The 23,681-nt window shown below is 38.4% G+C and overlaps 1 protein-coding gene across 12 annotated transcripts in view; it reads right to left on the reverse strand.

Annotated features, from left to right (window-relative positions):
- The window catches only part of BIRC6 (baculoviral IAP repeat containing 6), a 250,519-nt gene that overhangs the window by 209,042 nt on the left and 17,796 nt on the right, over positions 1 to 23,681 (reverse strand). For all 12 annotated transcript variants that reach the window (XR_007135165.1, XM_047782321.1, XM_047782326.1 and 9 more), the window contains exons 2-3: positions 2,968 to 3,149; positions 231 to 368 (exon numbers count right to left, since the gene is read on the reverse strand). Coding sequence is in view for 11 of the 12 variants with exons in the window: in XM_047782321.1 (XP_047638277.1) it covers positions 231 to 368; positions 2,968 to 3,149 (320 nt within the window). In the remaining variant the exon portion in view is untranslated. The remainder of the gene's footprint in view (positions 1 to 230; positions 369 to 2,967; positions 3,150 to 23,681) is intronic.

Below are 23,681 nucleotides of genomic sequence, written 5' to 3' on the forward strand. Positions count from 1 at the left end.
TTACTTTATTTCCTGTGGTATAAAAATTTTATATGTACTACATTTATAACTTGCAAATCTTAATCTTAAAAGAAAAAGAATTAATTAACTAAATTAACAAAAGAATTAATTAACTACATCTAAGAATTTAATTCAAACCACCATCTCCCACATCAGTGTGAGGAGGAGAAAGACAGAAGTATAGAGGTGTTCCTTCTATTATAACCTCTAAGTAATTTTTAACTTCTTACCTTAGCAACTTTGTGGTTTGCTGCAGTCTCATGAGATGTATTTTTCAAACCATCTTTGAGCTGTGTGATGAACAAATCATAACCCTCTGTACTAGAAATATCTACCTTTTCTAAACACGCCGATAAGAGCTGTTGTGCCTAAATAAAAAAGATGATCGCAAAAAATTAGACACAAGAAAAAATGTTAAATTCAGATCCTTATACAAATAGTTTAATCCTGACAAGTAGTTACTAAAGCTTACCCTTTTTAAACTTTTTTAAAACAAACTTAAATAATGTTTAAGGGCTGTCCACATGGTAAAGTTTCAGTAAATCAAAGCAAGACAGAAAACACTGGACAAGAGGGATGATTCACTAAGTCAGCAGGTAATTAAAAAAAAAATCTTAAAGCCCTTTGCATTGTTACCCACATATTCAATATGAACTACCTTAATAGAAATAAGTGGTCAATATATGGAAAAGAATATATCCACACTAATCCAACCAAACGTAGGACCCCATACTTTAGGCACCAACAGTGACAAACTAATGTGGGGGGAAGGATGCCTGGGATGGTGGAAAGTCTACAAATAATATTATGTGAACAAAAGAGTTCTAATTATTTAGGTAAAAAGAGAGAACTAACAATAGATGTTATGAGCTAGCAAGGTGAGGGAGGAAAAATACTGAAATATCTTTCATTGTAGACTATAATGTATATCTTTTATCAAGGATATACATTATTGTAAAGTTTCTATAAAGGTTCAGGCTTTACAGAACTGAGGGAACACAGCAACGATACATACTTTCTTCCCTTCTTATTAGATAAATGAAGGATGGATACAGATTTTGATAGATACAGACATAGAAATTTAGACTTATTATTTTAATTAAGAATTTTGGTTAGGGAGTTCCCCGTCTTGGCGCAGTGGTTGACGAATCTGACTAGGAACCATGAGGTTGCAGGTTTGATCCCTGGCCTTGCTCAGTGGGTTAAGGATCCAGTGTTGCCGTGAGCTGTGGTGTAGGTTGCAGACGCAGCTCGGATATCAACTGATCTAAATTCCAGCAGGTAGAAGAGTATAAAATATGTTCAATACGAATACAACTAATTCCAAAGATTTTAGACATGTACCCAGATTAAGATATTCTGATGACAAAAAGATGGCTACAGTGTTTTCAGAAATCAAACTTCTGGTAACATGCTTTAAATATTAACATATACTACAAGACAGTGATGTGACCCTAAATATGAATCGAAGTAGATATGTGTTGCTATCTTTTTTTTATAAAAAGTCTTTCAAAGAGAGAACAAAAAACATTTATACTGCACTTAAAATTCACAAATTAACACATTCCATGTCCTAAAAAAGCAAAATATTCTACAGTAACTTTATTAACTAATCATAAAGATCCACCAAATATAAAACAAATGGTCATCAACAACTTGGTATGAAGACAGAAAATAATATCCTACGTTATTAGGGAGTACAGCTTTATAATCTTTGATATTCTGAGATTATTTAGAATCTGATATATGTGAAAAATTTACTTCCAAGTTACATGATATGAATATCAAAGCACACAAAAAGGATTTACGTTAGGATAGACTCATAAATTAAGTAATTAATATATAAGAGAAAATATATATAACTGCAAATGTAAACTGGAATTGTTAAGAAACAAGATACACAGCAAAGATTACTGGTTGTCCATTAATATTTATCCCCCCCCTTTCTTTGGCCATGCCTGCGGCATGTGGAAACTCCTAAGCCAGGGATCAAACGCACACCACAGCAGTGACCCAAGCCACAGCAGTGACCATGCCAGGTCCTTAACTGCTAGGCCACCACAGAACTTCTTTATTCCTTTTTTAAATATTACAGGAAAAAGAACCACATCAGCTTAATGTGGCCATGTGACCAAATTCTGGCCAAATATCAAAAGGGTGTATGTGAAAGAGTTTGTAAAAAGGAACAAGAGAAATGAAGGAAGGGGAGAGAGAAAAGGTGGGAAGGGATGAGGGAGGTTGGTGAAGAGAAAAGAAGGGAAGGAAAGTGGGTAACACCAACGTACTGCCCTGGCTTCCTGCCTTCCCTTTACCTAAGACTGGGAACTAGTCAGACTTGAAACAGCTGTCTTGGACTCACAAGATGGCAGCTAAATGGTGAGGTAAACCAAGCTGTCCCTATACTTGGCACTGCACTGTTACTAGAAAGAAACTATCTTGTGTAAATCGTATTTAGGTGTCTCTGTTACAGTGGTTTAATCTGTTACAGTTCACACTGCAATACCATTTTAATAAGCATTGATTAATAAGAAATTGATTAATTTCTTTAAATAAGTATTTAAAGAAAGTTGTGATCAGAGTTGCCACCATGGCACAGCAGAAATGAACCTGACTAGGAACCACGAAATTGCAGTTTTGATCTCTGGCCTCGCTCAGCGTTGCCGTGAGCTGTGGTATAGGTCGCAGACGTGACTCGGATCTCTCATTGCTGTCGCTGTGGTGTAGGCTGGCAGCTATAGCTCCGAATGGACCCCTAGCCTGGGAATCTCCATATGCCTCAGGTGCAGCCCTAAAAAGCAAAAGAAAAAAAACTGAATTAAAAAAAAAAAGTTGCAATCAATGTAAATTCTTTCTCTTTATTGGGGTACATATATAATATCCTCAAAGGATAATCTAATCCCATTGAATAGCTAATAGGTCTGAGACTTCATTAAGTAGAAAAGCATATTGACACTGATATCAACTTACCTCTGTAACAGGTAATTCAAGCTGAACCACATCATCCTGTTTTGAAACGGGAGTTTGCAGAGCAGTGTCTAACAACAAGATTCCATTAAGGTCCTTCCTACACCCTACTGCATAATCGTCCACAAATATAACTTTATCCACGGCAGAAATATACTGACATTTCACCTGTCCACCTGGTTTAGCTGTTAAAAGAACAAAAAGTCAATACTTAAGATTTTAAGACGAACAGTCTATTTCAAATAAATGTTTACATGGGAACTAACTACAATTTAAAATATTTGGGGAAAAAATGCTCTAAACGATATTATTAGAATTAATTAAGGAGCTCCCGTCACGGTGCAGTGGAAACAAATCTAACTACGAACCACGAGGTGTCAGGTTCGATCCCTGGCCTCACTCAGTGGGTTAAGGATCCGGAGTTGCCAGGAGCTGTGGTGTAGGTCGAAGATGCAGCTCGGATCTGGTGTTGCTGTGGCTCTGAAGTAGGCCGGCAGCAATAGTTCCAGTTAGACCCCTAGCCTGGGAACCTCCATATGCCATGGGTGCAGCCCTAAAAAGACAAAAAAAAAAAAAAAAAAGAACCAATTAAATGGGAATATGCACTATAGATTAAAGAAACAATGTGAAACTATCAGCACTTGAAAACTCTAATGCTACTATAGAAGAGACTATTACTGTTCTTAAAAACAAACATAAGAAATAGGAGTTCCCGTCGTGGCTCAGTGGTTAACAAATCCGACTAGGAACCATGAGGTTGTGAGTTCAATCCCTGGCCTTGCTCAGTGGGTTAAGGATCCTTGCCCAGTGGGTTAAGGATCCGTGAGCCACGATGTAGGTTGCAGACGCGGCTCAGATCCTGCGTTGCTGTGGCTCTGGTGCAGGCCGGCAGCTACAGCTCCAATTAGACCCCTAGCCTGGGAACCTCCATATGTCACAGTAGTGGCCCTAGAAAAGGGAAAAAGACCAAAAAAAACCCCAGAGAAAAAGTAGAGAGGGTAAAGAGGCATGATGTAGTCAACCTACTCATCACTACAGAGCAAAAGTAATAATCATGCATTTGTGGGAGAATGATAAGCAAATGTGCTAAAATATTTAAAATTAAAATGAGTGGAATGGGGTAAAGGTTAGAGGGGAATACTTTGTACTAAACTACTTCAAAATAAAATGTTTGCAAGTTTTTTAATATTCAATATTACACAACATTGTAAAGCAACTATACTTCAATTTAAATAATAATTCAATATTTTCCTTACATCTTTTTTTTTTCAAAAGTCATTGTTAATTCTATGGACAGTTTCTAGGTAATTATCTTAAAAGTTCTTTAGGGCTTTTTTTTAACAGCCACAATAGAGATATATGGAAGTTCCCCAGCTAGGGGTCAAATCAGGGCTGCAGCTGCTGGTCTATACCAGAGCCACGCTGGATTGAAGCCACACACGCAATCTACACTGCGGCTTGCAGCAATGCTGGATCCTTAACCCACTGAGCAAGGCCAGGCATCAAACCCGCATCGTCATGGATACTATGTCAGGTTCCTAACCCACTACAACAACAGGAACTCCTCTAGGGCTTTTCTATCTGAGATAAAATTATGGCAAATGTTTACAACCTAAGTAAAGGAGTTCCCATTGTAACTTAGTGAGTTAAGCATCCAATGTCTCTATGAGGATGTGGGTTCAATCCCTGGCCTTGCTTAGTGGGTTAAGGATGCAGCAATGCTGTGAGCTGTGGCATTAGGTCATAGATGTGGCTCAGATCCAGTGTTGCTATGGCTGTGACATAGGCCACAGCCGCAAATCCAATTCAACCCCGGCCCATGAACTTCCATATGCCACAGGTGTGGCCATAAAAATAAAAGTTAAAAAAAAAAAAAAAGAGTTCCCATCATGGCTCAGTGGTTAACAAAGCCGACTAGGAACCATGAGGTTGCAAGTTCGATCCCTGGCCTTGCTCAGTGGGTTAAGGATCCGGCATTGCCGTGAGCCGTGGTGTAGGTTGAAGACACATGTTGCTGTGGCTCTGGTGTAGGCCAGCAGCAAGAGCTCCGATTAGACCCCCAGCCTGGGAACAGCCATATGCCACGGATGCAGCCCTAAAAAAACAAAAAGACCAAAAAAAAAAAAACAGTAAGTTAAAAGAACTATTAACGTCTCTAGTTCAACTATCTCTAAGAAAAGAAAAAAAAAAAACAACCAAAAACAGGATCAACCATCACTGAAGATCAATATTCCCTGGAGTTTCTGCTGAATCGGTATCAGAAGAGTATTTTAATGGAAAGCCAGTGAATAAACTAACCATAAAATTTCTCAGAATAAGTTATGGAAGAATTTCAAGTCTTACAAAAGACAGTAAAAAATAGAAGCTTTAAATATAACACCAAAGCAGAAAGTTTGGAAAAGACATTGATTTCTACATTTTAATTTATAAACAGATTCATAATGAAACTAATGTTAAGTATTCTGCCATAAATACAGGGTCTCTGTAAAAAGACTTGAAAGAATGATGAATTATGAAATTTTATTGTACTAGAGAAGATATGTCACTGTGGTCAAGAAATCCTGCTGCCAGTATATCCTCTTCTAAACTCCCAGACAACTCTATAAAACATTCCTGGTATTAGTATGGTTGTTGCCTAATGATAAATCAGGGTTCTGTACATCAATCTCTAGAACAACTATAAAACATAAACAATAAATATTATGATTGGTTTTCTTAATCCCAGATTATTATAGATCTCTCAAGTTCTTAGAATCATTATAAAACTGATTTAGAACTTATCCGTTATATAAATAAAGCAAAGAAAAATCCATGCAATGTCTATAGTTCATTCGCAGATATGGAGGTTTGAAATATACATTAGCACTTAGGAAAATAATCTGTGTAATAAATAAAATAGGAATATTTACCTAGCACTCTGACCTCTCAATAATACCACAAAAAATCAAACAAATTATAGGAACTCAGGGTAAAACTGTATCAGATCTTGTAGTTTCAAAAGTCATTATTTTAATTTTTAAAATAGATTAGTTTTTTTTTTACAGCAGATAGAGGTTCACAGCAAAACTGAGCAGAGGCACAGAGATTTCCCATACATGCCCTGCTTCTACACATAACCATAAAATTTTTAGAAAAAAATTACAAACTGTTTTATTTTTTTCAGGGATATGTAATTAGGTAAGGAATATAAAGGCCACTATTTTGTTAAAACTTTCCCAAAGGGGTATAAAATGTGAGAATCTACACCAGGGTTTTACAACTAGGTTTCCATGCAACCCTAGAATTCCATATAACATCACTAGAGATCACTCAATAGACCATGATTGAATGTTTTTGAAGTTCTTTCACTACATAATACTAGCACTTAAAGTAATTCATGGTGACCAAGTAACCTCATTGGCCATTTCTTCAGGGGTCTTTCTAGACCATACAGTAACATGTAGGACCACGTTTATTCAGATGAGTCCATTCCCGGTTTTTTGACCTGAGTTACAGAAGGCCATTCACAAGCAGTGACTGCTGTACTGCACAGGAAAAAGGCAATAAAATGATTATCAGGCATACAAACCCAAAGACTCCTCAACCTTATATGACTTCATCTTAACTAATTACACCTGCAAAGACCTTATTTCTAAATAATATTATATTCTGAGGTCCCACGTGCACATGAATTTTGCAGGGAGATTATACAACCCACCACAGATTCTTTCTCTGAATCTTTTACTGAGCCTGACAACTTCTGAGAGAAACATCTGTCCCTGAACAAGTTGTAGATTTCTGTGAAGAAAAAATATCCTGCAGTGCACAAAGAATTTTGTAGAACCTTTCAGTCTTACATTTTTGAGCAAGCCTTTTCTTACTTAACAAGAGATAAGACCAGGGAAATTCTCTAATTTGAGGGGAAAATGAAATCCATATATGCTTAAATTTGACACAGAATTGAGTATCTGTACAACAAAAAACAACCAATAGTTTCACAATGAGAGGTAAAAAAATCAACATTTTAGTTATAAGAATAACAATTTTAAGCACATAAAGGTTCATAAAAGATGGAGTTCCCATCATGGCTCAGTGGTTAACAAATCCGACTAGGAACCATGAGGTTGCAGGTTGGATCCCTGGCCTCGCTCAGTGGGTTAAGGATCCGGCATTGCCGTGAGCCGTGGTGTAGGTTGAAGACAAGGCTTGGATCCCATGTTGCTGTGGCTCTGGTGTAGGTCGGCAGCTATAGCTCCGATTAGACCCCTAGCCTTGGAATCTCCATAAGCCACAGGTGCGGCCATAGAAAACACAAAGAGACAAAAAAAAGATCCATAAAAGAGATGAAGAAACCTGTATTCGAGACAAGCTATGACACTAAGAAAACATCTTTTCAAAGTCTTACATGAGTTGGAAGGATCAAGATGGCAGAGAAGGAAGAGGCGGCGCTCACTTTCTCCCACAAACACATCAAAAAAAAAAAAAAACCCATCTACGTGCAGAATGATTTGCCACAGAACACCTACTGAATGCTGACAGAAGACTTTAAACCTCCAAAAAGAGCAAGAAACCCTCCACATAACTGGGTAAAACAAAAGGAAAAAATAGAGAGAGAGGAAGGAATCAGGATGGGTCCATCACTCCTGAGAGGGACCTGAGAAAGAAGAAAGGAACCCACACCCTGGGAAGCCACCTAACTGATCTCGGAGATCAGCCAAGACAGAGGGACCTCAAAGCCACAAAGAAAAGCACTGCAGCTGGACTTCAGCAGGCAAAGCAGAGAGAGAGCCACAAAGACTACTGGCACCACCTCCCCTGGACATCATAGCTTGAGACACTCAGGTGGGGGCTGGGTGCTGAGACTCAGGCTCTGGAGGTGAGTTCCAGGGAGAGGACTAGGGTTAGCCATGTGGAGACCACCTGAGGGAACTAGAGAGCAGGGCACCAAGGGCTGGGGAGCTGGGAGCCACAGCTAGGGAACCAGGAGGAGGTCTGAGCCTGAAGGAGAAGCAAAGCACCACTGTTGGGGAGGGCAAGAGGAGGAGAGGCGGACCACCATAGGAATTTCTGTGAATGTGTGGACTCTCTGAGGGTAGGGCTACGGGCATCAAGGCACCTCTTGTGCCAGCGATGGCCCCTCTTAAGCTAGTTACAGGTGGTGGCACCTCCTGCGTGGGCTAAGCAAGGTGGAGTGCTTCTTGCATGGTCTATAGGTAATTGCAAACCACCGCAATTACCTCTGACTCCAGAGGTGGGCATGGCCCTCCACCAGTAGGAGTCCTTGAACAGGCACCACTTGCAGCCCCAGTCACCTCAGAGGGTGGCAGAGAGGACACTGCAACCGAACACTGCCCATTGTTGGTCTCACTCCCCTGGGAACACATATGCCCTACAGCTACCACTGCCAAATGCTCCAGGCACTGCCTAAACCTGCCTGAGGCTCATTACCACCTCCCAGGGCCCTGCAACTAGGAGCAGCCTGCACCACCTTCCCACAGGTCCTTGCTACTGTCCAAGAGCCTAGCAACCAAGCACTGACTACTAACCCTGCCCATTGCCTCCATCTCCCTGGAAGCACACACAGCAATCTACCAGGAGGATAACAACCTCCTTACACTGAGGAAAGAGATAGCAAATATCCAAACACCCGCACCAAAAATAAATAATAAGCCCCCACAAAATATACAGAAGTGCTCCTGCATATAAATAGCCCTCCAAGACTACAGTGGTTGGTTTCCCTAAACTCACTGAATAAGAAAAATAAGCACAATGAAGAAGCTCAGGAACCATTCCCAGCTTAAAGAAAAGGAGAATTCACCTGAAGCAACAAACAATGAAACAGACCCTGCAGTTTGATAGAACTGAGTTGGAAAAGGAGACAGTGAAAATACTGAAGGAATTAAGGGCAAATATGAAGGAATTAAGAGTGGATATAAATAGTAATATAGATTAGCTTAGAAAGGCACCAGAAAATATAAGGAGGAGTCAAGAAAAAAATTAGAAAATTCATTTGCAGAAACATAAACTGAGTTAAAGGCACTGAAGAGCAGGATGAATAATGGCAGAGGAATGAATTAGTGACTTGGAAGAGAGAATAATGGAAATCACCCAATGAAGACAGCAGACAGAGGAGTTCCCATCGTGGCGCAGTGGTTAATGTACCCGACTAGGAACCATGAGATTGCGGGTTCGGTCCCTGCCCTTGCTTAGTGGGTTAACGATCCGGTGTTGCCGTGAGCTGAGGTGTAGGTCGCACATGCGGCTTGGATCCCACATTGCTATGGCTCTGGTGTAGGCCTGTGGCTACAGCTCCAATTCGACCCCTAGCCTGGGAACCTCCATATGCCGCTGGAGCGGCCCAAGAAATGGCAAAAAAAAAAAGACAAAAAAAAAAAACAGCAGACAGAAAACTAATGAAAAAACAGGAAAGCAATATAAGAGATCTATGGCTTAATATAAACTGGGCCAATCTACACATAATAGGGATCCTAGAAGGAGACGGAAAAGAAGATACATTTGAAGAAACTATGGCTGAAAACTTTCCAAACCTAAAGGAAACAGATGTCAATCAAGATTTAGGAAGCACAGAGAACCCCAAAGAAGTTGAACCCAAACAGGCACACACCAAGACATATTATAATAAAAATGGCAAAAGTTAAAAATAAAGAGAGGATTCTAAAGGCGGCAAGAGAAAAACAAAACAGTTAACTATAAGGGAACCCCCATAAGGCTATCAGCTGATTTCTCCACAGAAACATTACAGGCCAGAACAGAGTGGCAAGATATATTTAAAGTTCTAAAAGGGGAAAATGTGCAGCCTAGAATACTTTACCCAGCAAAAATATCATTTAAAACAAAATGAGAAATAAATAATTTCTCCAACAAACAAAAACTGAAAGAATACAGCAATACTAAACCCATTCTAAAAGAAACACTGAGAGGGCTCCTCTAAATGAAAAAGAGGTAAGAATAAATAGGATGGAGGAAATCACAATTGGAAAGTAATCACTTAAATAAGCCAGTATACAGAACTAAAAGAAAAAAAAAAAAACTATTGCAAAAGCGATGATAAACACAAGGAAGAGCAAAAGGATAAATAAGAAGATGCTAAAAAAGGACATCAAAATCATAAAATGTGGGGAAGGAAAGTAAGAAAATCCAGACCTTTTTTTTTTTAAAGAACATATCTGAGTTCCTATCGTGGCACAGTAGAAACAAATCCGACTAGTACCCACTAGGATGCAGTTTCGATCCCTGCCATCATTCAGTGGATTAAGGATCCAGTGTTGCCGTGAGCTATGGTGTAGGCTGCAGATGCAGTTTGAATCCCAAGTTACTGCGGCAGTGGCATGGGGCAGCAGCTGTAGCTCTGATTTGACCTAGCCTGGGAACTTCTATATGCCATGGGTATAGCCCTAAAAAAAAAAGAAAAAAAGAAAAAAGGGAAAAGCAATAAATAACATACAAGGGAATCCCCATGAGCTTATCAGCTGATTCTTCAGAAGAAGCTCTGCAGGCCTGAAGGGAGTGGCAGAATATAGTTACAGCGATGAAACAAGAAGCATACAACCAAGAATACCATAACCAGGAGTTCCCGTCATGGTTCAATGGTTAATGAACCCAACTAGTATCCATGAGGACACAGGTTAGATCCTGGCCTTGCTCACTGGGTTAAGGATCCAGCGTTGCTGTGAGCTGTGGTACAGTCACAGACAGGGCTTGAATCCCACAGTGCTGTGGCTATGGCCGGCAGCTCTAGCTCCGATTCAACCCCTAGCCTGGGAACCTCCATATGCCACAGTGTGGCCCTAAAAGACAAAAAAAAAAAAAAATACTATACCCAGCAAGGTTCTCATTTAGATTCAAGAAATCAAAAGCTCTACAGTTAAGCAAAAGCTAAAAGAATTCAGCACAACCAAACCAGCTTTACAACATGCTAAAGCAACTTCTCTGGGCAAAAAAGAAAAGGCCACAACTAGACACAAGAAATTTATGAAATGGGAACGCTCACTGGTAAAGGCAAACATACAGTAAAGGAAGGAAATCATCCATACACAAATATGATATCAAAAGTAACTGTGAGAGAAATAAAATTACAAATGCAGGATATGTGAAAAGTATTTGAAACTAAGAGATCAGCAATTTAAAACAATCATGTATATATACAGACTGTTATATACAAAACCTCATATCAACAAACCAAAAATCTACAATAGCTATACACACACAAAAAAGAAAAAGGAATGAAACACAACACTAAAGACAGTCATTAAATCACAATAAAAGGGAAAAGAAAAAAGACCTACAAAAACAAATCTAAAACAACAAAATGAAAATAAGAACATACATTAACAGTCATTATAAGAGATAAAAAGACACTACATAATGATCAAGGGATCAATCCAAGAAAGAGATATGACAACAGTTAAATATATATGCACTCAATATAGAAGCACCTCAATATATAAGGCATGTGTTAACAGACCTAAAAGGAAAAATCAGCAGTAACACAATAATAGTGGGGGACTTTTAACAATCCACTCACATCAGTGGACAGAATATCCGAGCAGAAAATCAATAAGGAAACACACCTTAAATGACACATTGCACCAGATTGACTTAATGGATATTTTTAGAACATTCCATCCAAAAGTAGCACAATACATTCTTTTCAAGTGCACATTGAACATTCCCTGGGACATGCTGGGCTACCAAAGCAAGACTGGTAAATTTAAGAAAACTGAAATCCTATGAAGTATCTTCTGAACACAACACTGAGATTAGAAATCAACCACCAAAAAAAAAAAAAAAAACCCTGCAAAAAAAACATAAATATATGGAGACTAAACAAACATGCTACTGAACAACCACTGGATCAATAAAGAAATCAGAGGAATCAAAAAATACCTAGAGACAAATGAAAATGAAAACATAACACTCCCCCCCAAAATCTACAAGACACAGCAGAGGCAGTTCTAAGAGGGAGGTTTATAGCATTACAAGCGTATCTCAGGAAACAGGAAATATCTCAAATATACAACCTAGGCTTAAAGCAACCAGAGAAAGAACAAACAAAACCCAAAGTTAGTAGAAGAAACAAAATCATAATGATGAGAGCAGAAATAAATGAAATAGAGACTAAGAAAACACTAAAAGAGATCAATGAAACTAAAAGTTGGTTCTTTGAAAACATAAACAAAATTGATAAAACTTTAGCCAGTCTAAAAAAAAAAAAAGGATGACCAAAATCAATTAAAATCAGAAATGAAAAGGGAGAAGTTATAACCAACACCACAGAAATACAAATGACCATAAGAGACTACTACATGCAACTACGTGCCAATAAAAAGGACAATATAGAAGAAATGACAAATTCTTTAAAAGGTACAATCTCTCAAGACTGAACCAGGAACAAATAGAAAATGCAAAGAGACCAGTTACAAGTACTAAAAACAGATCTGATGATCTAAAAACTCCCAACAAACCAAAGTCTAGGGCCAGATGACTTCACAGGTGAATTCTAACAAACATTTACAGAAGACTCAACACCAATCCTTCTGAAACTATTCCAAAACACTGCAGAGAAAGGAACACTTCAAAACTCATCCTATGAGGCTACAATCAACTCAATACCAAAACCAGGAGTTCCCATCGTGGCTCAGTGGTTAACGAATCCGACTAGGAACTATGAGGTTGTGGGTTCGATCCCTGGCCTTGCTCAGTGGGTTAAGGATCTGGCGTTGCCATGAGGTGTGGTGTAGGTTGCAGACGTGGCTCAGATCCCACATTGCTGTGGCTCTGGCGAAGGCCAGCGGCTACAGCTCTGATTCGACCCCTAGCCTGGGAACCTCCATATGCTGCAGGAGCAGCCCTAGAAAAGGCAAAAAGACAAAAAAAAAAAAAATACCAAAACCAAAGATTCCACAAAAAAAATTAAAGGCCAATATCAATGATAAACATAGATGCAAAAATCCTCAACAAAATACTAGCAAACCAAGTCCACAATAGATTAAAAGGATCATACACTGTGATCCAGTGGGATTTCCCCAAGGATGAAAAGGGATTTTTCAATATTTAAAATCAATCAAGTAATACAACACATTAACAAATGAAAGCATGAAAACCATATTTTCATCCCAATAGATACAGAAGAAGCCTTTGATAAAATTCCACATCCTTTTTTTTTTTTTAAGAGCCGCACCCGCAGCATATGGAAATTCCCAGATTAGGGGTCCAATGGGAGCTTCAGCTGCCAGCCTATGCCGCAGCCGCAGCAACACTGAATCCAAGACTTGTCTGCAACCTATGTCATAGCTCACAGTAATGCCAAATCCTTAACCCACTGAGTAAGGCCAGGGACTAAACCTTCATCCTCATGGAGACTAGTCAGGTTTATAACCACAAAGCCACAACAGGAACATAAACATTCGTTTATGAAAAAAGTCTCTAGAAAGTGGGCACAGAGAGAACCTATTTCAAAATAATAAAGACCACATATGCAAACCCACAGCTAACATCATTCTCAATGGTGACAAGCTGAAGGAATTTCTGCTAAGACCAGGAATAAGACAAGGATGTCCACTCCTACCACTTTTATTCAACATACTTTTTTTGTAGAGTTCCCCCTGTGGCTCAGAAATAAAGAACCTGACTAGTATCCATGAGGATGTGGGTTCAATCCCTGGCCTCGCTCAGTTAGTTAAGAATCTGGCATTGCCAGGAGCTATGGTATAGGTTGCACAGCGGCTCATCTACTGCATTGCTATGGCTGTGGCCATAAAATGAAAAGACAACCTATAGAATGGGAGAAAATATTTGCAAACAATGCAACCAACAAAAGATTAATCTCCAAAACATTCAAACAGCTCATGAAGCTCATTATCAAATAAAACCAAACATCCCAATCAAAAAACGGGCAGAAGATCTAAATAGACATTTCTCCAAAGATACACAAATGGCCAGTAGGCACATAAAAAGATGCTCAACATCACTAATTACTACAGAAATCAAATCAAAACTATGAGGTACCGCCTCACACTGGTCAGAATGCCATAATTAATAAGCTTACAAATAACAAATGCTGGAGAGGGTGAAGAAAAGGGAACTCTCTTACACTGTGGGAATGTAAATTGGTACAACCACTAGAGAAAACAGTATGGACGTTTCTTGAAAAATTAAAAATAGAGCTACTATATGATTCTGCAATCCCAGTCCTAGGCATATATCTGGACAAAACCACAATTTGAAAATATACATGCACCCAGTGTTCAATGCAGCACCATTTACAATAGCCAAAAGAGGGGGTTCCCATCGTGGCTCAGTGGTTAACAAATCCAACTAGTAACCATGAGGTTGTGGGTTTGATCCCTGATCTCGCTCAGTGGGGTAAGGATCTGGCATTGCCATGAGCTGTGGTGTAGGTTACAGACGCAGCTCGTATCCCTTGTTGCTGTGGCTGTGGTGTAGGCTGGGAGCTGTAGCTCCAACTGGACCCCTGGCCTGCGAACCTCCATATGCCGCAGGTGTGGCCCTAAAAAAGATAAAAGACCAAGAAAAAAAAAAAAAAAAGATAGCCAAAACATGAAAGCAACCTAAATGTTGCTTGAATGAATGGATAAAGATGTGATACGCACACTCGCACACACTATGGAATATTACTCAACCCATAAAAAAGAATGAAGTAATGTCATTTGCAGCAACATGGACGGACCTAGAGATTATCACTCAAAGTGAAATCAGCCAGACAGAAAAAGACAAATAGCATATGATATCACTTGTATGTGGCATCTTTAAAAAAAAAAAAAAGAAGATACACATAGAAAACAAAGAAATAGACATAAAAAACAAACTTATGGTCACCACAGGGGAAAGCAGAGAGGGTGGGATAAATTACGAAATTGGGATTAACATATACACACTGCTATATATAAAATAGATAAACAACAAGAACCTACTACATAGCATACAATAATATACTCAGTATTTTGTGATAATTCTATAAAGGGAAAAAGATCTGCAAAAGAATAGATATATATATAAGCAAATCACTGAATCACTTTGCTATACAGCTGAAACACAACATTGTAAATATATGTAAATCAATAAAAAATTTTTATTTAAAAATTTAAAAGGTTAAAATCCCACTCTGGCATAAACCATTAATAGTTTATTTTGTTTGCGTTGTGAGTTTACAATGTCTAAAAATAAATTTCTCAAAGAAAGATAAGCTATGCTTAACCAATATTTGCTAATTTTCTAAGATAACTTGGCTAAAAAGTCATTTTTGGTTTTTAAATGGAGGAGAAAAACTTTTACACATACCCTACACCTCATACTGCCCACTTTGTAGAATTTTAAATAGAAGATATCTAGAAAATTACTTTTAAACATACATGGATAAAGTTTAAAAAGAAATTCAAGCAGAAAAATTTAACAGAACTCAGAATCTCTCCATCTATACCAGAGATCAGCAAACTTATGAAAATATCAAGATAGTAAATATTTAAGGCCTAAGATGACATATGGGCTTTCTCACAATTATTCAACTCTGCCACTACAGTGCAAAAGCAGCATGTAAATAAATGGGTGTGAATGTGTTCCAGCAGCATTTTAATTATCAAAGCAGGAGATAGGCTGAGGGCTGCAGAGGTGGCAGGTCACAGATTGCAGAGTCCTGATTGTCACTAACGACTTGCATTAGTACAGATATTTTTTGAAGGGCAGGAAAAATTTCACAGAAACAGAATGTTAAAGCCTCACAGCCAGGGAATTCCCTAGTGGCACAATGGGTTAAGAACCCAGCATTGTCACTGCAGGGTTCCCAGGTTGCTGCTGTGGTGCAAGTTTGATCCCCAGACTAAGAACTTCCACATGCTGTGGATATGCCATAAAAAAATTTCTTTAAAAAAGGAGTTTCTGTTGTCGCTCAGTGGGTTATGAACCCAACTAGTATCCATGAGGATGCAGGTTCAATCCCTGGCCTCACTCAGTAGGTTAAAGGATCCAGCGTTGCCAATAGCTGTGGTCACAGACATGGCTCGGATCTGGCATTGCTGTAGCTGTGGTACAGGCCAGCAGCTGCAGCTCCAGTTCAACCCCTAGCCTGGGAAATTACATATGCTGCAGGTAGGCTGTAAAAAAATAAATAAGCAAACAAACGAATAAATAAATAAATATTCTTGGGAGTTCCCGTCGTGGCGCAGTGGTTAACGAATCCGACTAGGAACCATGAGGTTGCGGGTTCGGTCCCTGCCCTTGCTCAGTGGGTTAACGATCCGGCATTGCCGTGAGCTGTGGCGTAGGTTGCAGACGCGGCTCGGATCCCGCGTTGCTGTGGCTCTGGCGTAGGCCGGTGGCTACAGCTCCGATTCAACCCCTAGCCTGGGAACCTCCATATGCCGCGGGAGCGGCCCAAGAAATAGCAACAACAACAACAACAAAAGACAAAAGACAAAAAGACAAAAGACAAAAAAAATAAGTAAATAAATATTTTTAATCGTAGCCAAAAAAAAAAAAAATCATAGCCAGATACAATAAGCCGCTGAAAACTAACAAAGAAAAATCTTAACAGCAACCAGAGGATATGTTACATACAAGCAACTAATAAATACAATAAAAGCACATTTATTATTAAAAATCATGGGATTTGCTAAAAACTGAACTATTTTTAAAGTACTGAAAAAATAAATTCTATATTCACCAATTTAAATTCTGTATGCATTAGGAATGAAAGTGAAATAAAGACATTCTCAGATGAGGGAATACCAAAGAGAAATTTTGCCAGCAAACCTGCTCATTAAGAACCTCAAAAAAAGTTCAAACAGATGCGAAATTACTTCAGAAGTATCAAAAATGAGGGGAAAAGCAAAAATAATGGTAAATATCAGTATAAATACAAGTGATGATTCTTCACCTCAGTTCTTTAAAATATATTTGACAAATGAAAGCAAAATTTATTACAATGTGTGATGTCTTCAATGTTATGTAGATATAACAAGTCAACTATAACTTAGAAGAGGGTATGATAAGGTGGGAAAGGTTTGTACATGCCACTTAAAATGGTAAAATACTGATTTTAAATATACTGAGAGGAAGTTCCCTTTTGGCACAGAAGATTATGGATCTGATGTTGCCACAGCTGTGGCACAGACCACAACTACCACACAGGTTCAGTCTGTGGGAACTTCCACAGGTTCAGGCTGGGGAACTTCCAAATGTCATGGGTGTAGCCAAAAAATAAAAAATAAATTAGAAAAAATAAAAATTTAAATGAATATACATATACAAACATATACTGAGAAAAGCATATATACTGCAATCCCTCAAGTAACCACAAAAAATATACAAATAGTCAAAAATCAAACCCAAATTAGCAGAAAGAGAAAAAAGAGAGGAAAAAAGAAAAATAAAATAATAAAATGGATTATCTAAATCAAAATACCAACAATAACATTAAACATAAATGGCCTAAGAATGTCAATGAAACGACAAACTGAATTTAAACACACACAATCCAATTATATTATGTCTACGAGAAACCTTTACCATTCTAAAGGAGTAAAAGGATGGAAAAAAGATATATCATGCAAATGTTTATCAAAGACAGGATATTTATATTTAAATCAGATAAAGATCAGAACAAAGAAAATCACAAGGATAAATGAGGATATTATACGATAAAAAGGTAAATACGTGAAGAAAAAGCAATCCTAAATATACATTCTAACAGAACATCCAAATACATTTACCAAAAATTAACAGAACTGAAAGGAGAAATAGGTATTCAATTACACCTGAAGACTTCAAATTTTTAGTAAATGATAAAACTAGTAGATAGAAAACTAGTAAAGATAGAGAAAAACTGAACACTATCAACCAATGACATTTTAAAAATACTCCACCTATTTACAGTAGAATGCATATTCATTTCAGAGGGACATCAAGCATTCATCATGGCAGATCATACTCTGGATCATAAAACAGACCTTGGAATTCCCATTGTTGGAACAGCAGTAATGAACCCAACTGGTATCTATGAGGACACAGGTTCGATCCCTGGCCTTGCTCAGTGGAAGGATCTGGCATTGCCAGGAGCTATGGTGTAGGTCGCAGACTCAGCTCAGATCCTGTATTACTGTGGCTATGGCTTAGGCTGGCAGTTACAGCTCCAATTCAACCCCTAGCCTAGGAATTTCCATATGCTGGGGTGCAGCCCTAAAAAAAGACAAGAAAATTTTTTTTTAAAATACAGCAGACCTTAGCAAATATAAAACAAGTAAAATTGAGAGTATGTTCACTGACTGTAACAGATTTAAGAAGAAACAGTAATAGAAATATAACAGAAATTTCTAAATACTTGGAAATTAAATGACATATTTCTAAATAGTCCTTAGGTCAATGAAAAAGTCTCCAGTCAATCAGAAAATATTTTAAAAGAATGAAAATGAAGGAGTTCTCATCGTGGCACAGCAGAAATGAATCCAACTAGGAACCATGAGGTTGAAGGTTCGATCCCTGGCCTCACTCAGTGGGTTAAGGATCCAGTGTTGCTATGAGCTGTGGTGTAGGTTGCAGATGCGGCTCAGATCTGGCATTGCTGTGGCTGTGGCAGAGGCCGGCAGCTATAGCTCCGATTCAACCCCTAGCCTGGAACCCTCCATATGCCCCAGGTACAGCCCTAAAAAGCAAAAAAAAAAAAAAAAAGAGAATAAAAATGAAAATATATCAAAATGTGTCATATAAAGCTAAAACAGTGATTAGAGTAAAATTTGTAAGAAATGAATGCTTACACTGGGGTGGACAAAAAGGTCTCAAATCAATAACCTATGCTTCCTACCTAAGAAAACTACAGGCAGTTCCCATTGTGGCTCAGCAGGTTACAAACCCAACCAGTATCCACAATGCTGCACATGGCCTCATGGATGTGGGATCCACCCCTGGCTTCGCTCAGTGGATTAAGGATCCATGTGGTCATAAGCTGTGGTATAGATTGCAGATGCGGCTCAGATCCCACATTACTGTGGCTGTGGTGTAGGCTGGCAGCTGTAGCTCCAATTGGACCCCTAGCCTGGAAACTTCCATATGCCAGAGCTGCAGCCCTAAAAAGCAAAAACACTAGACAATGAACAAAACAAACATGAAAAATGCAAAAGGAAAGAAATAATAAAGATAACAGCAGAGATGAATGAAAGTGAAAATAGAAAAACAATAGAGAAAATCAACAACTAAAAGAGGTCTTAGGAAAAAAATCAAATTGACAAAGCTATAGCAAGACTCACAAAGAAAAAAGGATACAAATTACTAATAATATCAGGAATGAGAGAAGCTAGACTATAGATTCTTCAGACATCAAAAGATAAAAGAATATTAGGACAACTCTATGCACATAAATTTGACAACGCAGGTTGTCAAAATAAATAAATTTGACACACCATATGTTAAAAAGATAACAGAATAATACAGATAGATCTACACACAAATTTGAAAATACAAGTGAAAGAAACTCCTTAAAAACCACAAAGTAGGAGTTCCCATCATGGCATAGCAGAAGCAAATCCAACTAGGAACTATAAGGTTGCAGGTTTGATCCCTGGCCTCATTCAGTGGGTTAAGGATCCAGCGTCGCAGTGAGCTGTAGGTGGCAGATGTGGCTTGGATCTGGCATTGCTGTGGCTCTGGCATAGGACGGCAGCAACAGCTCCAATTAGAACCTGGGAACCTCCATATGCCATGGGTGCAGCCCTAAAAAGACAAAAGAAAAAAAAAATCCACAAACTACCATAATATCTAAAGTGAAACAGATAATCTGATTTAAGTAAAGTGAATTCATAGTTTAAAACTTTTCCAAGAAATTTCTAGACTTACCTGAGTAAAGAATTCTATCAAACATTTAAGTAACACCAATTCTATACAATCTATTTCAAGAAACAGAAGAAAAATCATACCCAAATTCACTATATGAGGCCAGAACTAATCTGATAACAAAACTAGAAGAGTATAAAATAGAAACTACAGGAGTTCCCATCATGGCTCAGTGGTTAACAAATCTGACTAGGAACCATGAGGTTGCGGGTTCGATCCCTGGCCTTGCTCAGTGAGTTAAGGATCCGGCGTTGCTGTGAGCTGTGGTGTGGGTTGAAGACACAGCTCGGATTCCATGTTGCTATGGCTCTGGCATAGGCCAGCGGCTACAGCTCTGATTCAACCCCTAGCCTGGGAACCTTCATATGCCGCGGGAATGGCTGGAGAAATGGCAAAAAGACAAAAAATAAACAAATAGGAGTTCCCATTGTGGCGCAGTGGTTAACGAATCCGACTAGGAACCATGAGGTTGCGGGTTCGGTCCCTGCCCTTGCTCAGTGGGTTAACGATCCGGCATTGCCGTGAGCTGTGGTGTAGGTTGCAGACGCGGCTCGGATCCCTCGGATCCCGCGTTGCTGTGGCTCTGGCGTAGGCCGGTGGCTACAGCTCCGATTCAACCCCTAGCCTGGGAACCTCCATATGCCGAGGGAGTGGCCCAAGAAATAGCAACAACAACAACAACAACAATAACAACAACAAAAAAAAGACAAAAAAAATAAAAATAAATAAAATAAGATAAAGTAAAATAGAAACTACATACCATTATCCCTCATAAAGACTGATACAAAAACCCTCAACAAAACAAAAGCAAATGGAATTTAGCAATATATTAAAATAGTAATACACCAGCACCAAGCAGGGTTATCCTAGGAAAGCAAAACTGGTTCGATGTCAAAAAAAAATAATAATAATAAAGCTACCATGTTAATTGCTTAAAGAAGAAAAACCACATAAGCCAAAGACGCATCTGGCAAAATACAACATCCTTTCATGGTTGGGGGGGGGGGAGCCCTAAGCAAATTAAGAGGGAATTTCCTCAACCTGATAAAGAAAAGAGAGCTACAGAAAGTCTGCCACTATTAAATACTTGGTAAAAGAATGAACTTCTTCCCCCTAAGATAAGGAACAGGATAAGGATATTATGTTCTCACCACTTCTATCCAATATATAACTAGAAGATCTAGCCACTACAATAAGAAATGAGAAGCAAGACAGATTAGAAATGAAGAAATGAAACTCCTTATTCAGACCCATGATTACCTATGTAGAAAATCCCAAAGAACCTTAAAAACAACAACAAAAACAACAAAAACTTGTAGAGCTGACAAATGAGTTTTAGCAAGGTTGCAGCGAACAAAGTGAATACACAAAAATCAATTAACTGTATTTCTATATACTAGCAATGATGAATCTGACACCAAAATTTATCAAAAAAAATTAAGCTTATTAGAGCTCTAAAAAAATAAAATACATAGATATATATCCAACAAAAGGTATACAGAATAAGAATGCTGAAAAGTGCAAATAACCAATGAAAGAAATCAAAGAAGACCTAAATACAACTATGGTCATGGACTGGAAGAATCAACATAGCAAAGATACCAAAAGTCCCCAAACTGCTCTAAAGATTTAATCCAATTTCAATCAAAATCCCAGTAGGATTTTTGAGGATTTTGAGTCCAAAATAATTTGAAAAGACAAAGGAACTGGAATAGTCAAAACAATTTTGATAAAGAATAAAGTTGGACAAATTATACTGTGTGACTTTGAGACCTGCTATAAAACTTACAGCACTGTAAAAAACTGTGCTACTGGCAAATGGACAGACATTATTAGATACACGGAACAGACTACAATCAAAAGATAAACCTGCATAAATATGACCATTTTATTTTTTTTTCTCCCTGCACAAGCCACTGTAGGATCTCAGTTCCGAGGCCAGGGACCAAACCTAGCCTGCAGCAATTAAAGCACTGAATCCTAACCACTAGACCACCAGGGAATTCCCTAATGATTTTTTTAATTGTGGTAAATTATACACTACATAAAACTTATTTTAACCAGTTTTAAGTATACAGTTCAGTGCATTAAGTACATTCACCTTGTTGTGCAACCATCACCACCATCCATCAAAAGAATCTTTTCATCTTGCAAAACTGAAACTCTAGGGAGTTCCCTGGTGACCTAGCAGGTTAAGGATCCAGCTTTGTCACTGCTGTGACTCCGGTCACTACTGTGACATGGGTTCAATCCCTGGCCCAGGGAATTTCCGAATGCTGTGGGTGCAGCCAAAATCCTGAAAACTCTATAACCACTGACACGAACTCTCCTCTTCCATTTCCATAGAATCTACCAACCACTGCTCTGCTTTTTCCTGTCTCAATGAAATTACCTAAGTGGCATCGTACAGTATTTGTCCCTTTGCGACTGGCTTATTTCACCAAGCACAATGTCTTCAAGGTTCATCCATATTGTAGCATGTGTCAGAATTTCCTCCCTTTTTAAGGCTAATATTTCACTGTTTACATAGTAACACATTTTGTTTATTCATCCACTGATGGGACACTTGGGTGGCTTCTACTATGAACATGGTGTACAAACAGTTCTTGGAATTGCAAGCTGACATGGTAATTTTTAATTAGTTGAGGAATTGCATACTGCTTTCCACAGCGGCTGCACCATTTTATATTCCCACCAACAGTGCAAAAGGTAGATCTCTCTACATCCTTGCCAACACTTTCTCTTCATCTTTTTATTTTTTTAATAAAAGCCATCCTAATGGGTATGAAGTAGTACCTCATTGTGTTTTGATTTTTATTTCCCTAATTAATGAAGCTGAGCATCTTTTCATGTGCTTGTTGGTCATCTGTTTACCTTCTTTGGAAAAATGTCTATTTAAGTCCTTTGCTCAGTCTTTACTAGGCTATTTGTTTTTTGCTTTGTTGAGCTGTAGTTGTCTATATATTTTGAATTCTTTAAATACATCTGGTTATATCTCTAGATATGTGATTTGGCAAATATTTTTTCTCATTCTGTGATTTACCTTTTCACTGTGTTGACAGTGTCCTTCAACACACAGAAGTTTTTCAATTTGTCTATTTTTACTCTGAGTGTTTCCGCCTTATGTCAATTTGTCATATCCAAGAAATCATTGCCAAATCTAATATCTTGAAGCTTTTCCACTTCGTTTTCTTCTAAGAGCTTTATAGCAGCAGCTCTTACATTTAAGTCTTTGAACCACCCTGAGTTAATTTTTTAATATGGTGTTTTGTTTATGTTTGACTATGGCGCATAGTGTATATGACTGTATAACAATCAAAGTCATTTGGATATACAGTTTTCTGCGTGTGCATATCCAGTTTTCTCAGCACTATTTCTTGAAGAGATCGTACTTTCCCCCTTTGAATGGTTCTTGGCCTCCTTGTCAAAAATCATTGAACCATATATGTAAGTGGTTAATTCTGTGCTCATTATTCCATCAGTCTTTATGTCTGTCTATGTCACAACCACATTGTTTTGATTACTACAGCACTGTAATAGTAAGGTTTTCCTTTTAATTAAAGCATAGTTGACTTGTAGTTTGTGCCAATTTCTGCTGTAAAGCAAAGTGACCCAGTCACTCACACACACACACACACACACACACACACACACACATGCATTCTTTTCCTCATATCATCTTCCATCATGGTCTATCCCAAGAGATTGGATATAGTCCCCTGTGCTATATGAGGACCTCATTGCTTATCCATTCTAAATGTAATAGTCTACATCTACTAACTCCAAGTCTAGCCCACTCCCATCCCCTCACCCCCTTGACAACAGTAGTAAGTTTAGAAATCAGGAACTGTGAGTGCTCCAACTTTCTTCTTTCTTTT

This window comes from Phacochoerus africanus, chromosome 5 (assembly GCF_016906955.1).
Source record: "Phacochoerus africanus isolate WHEZ1 chromosome 5, ROS_Pafr_v1, whole genome shotgun sequence".
Classification (NCBI taxonomy): domain Eukaryota; kingdom Metazoa; phylum Chordata; class Mammalia; order Artiodactyla; family Suidae; genus Phacochoerus; species Phacochoerus africanus.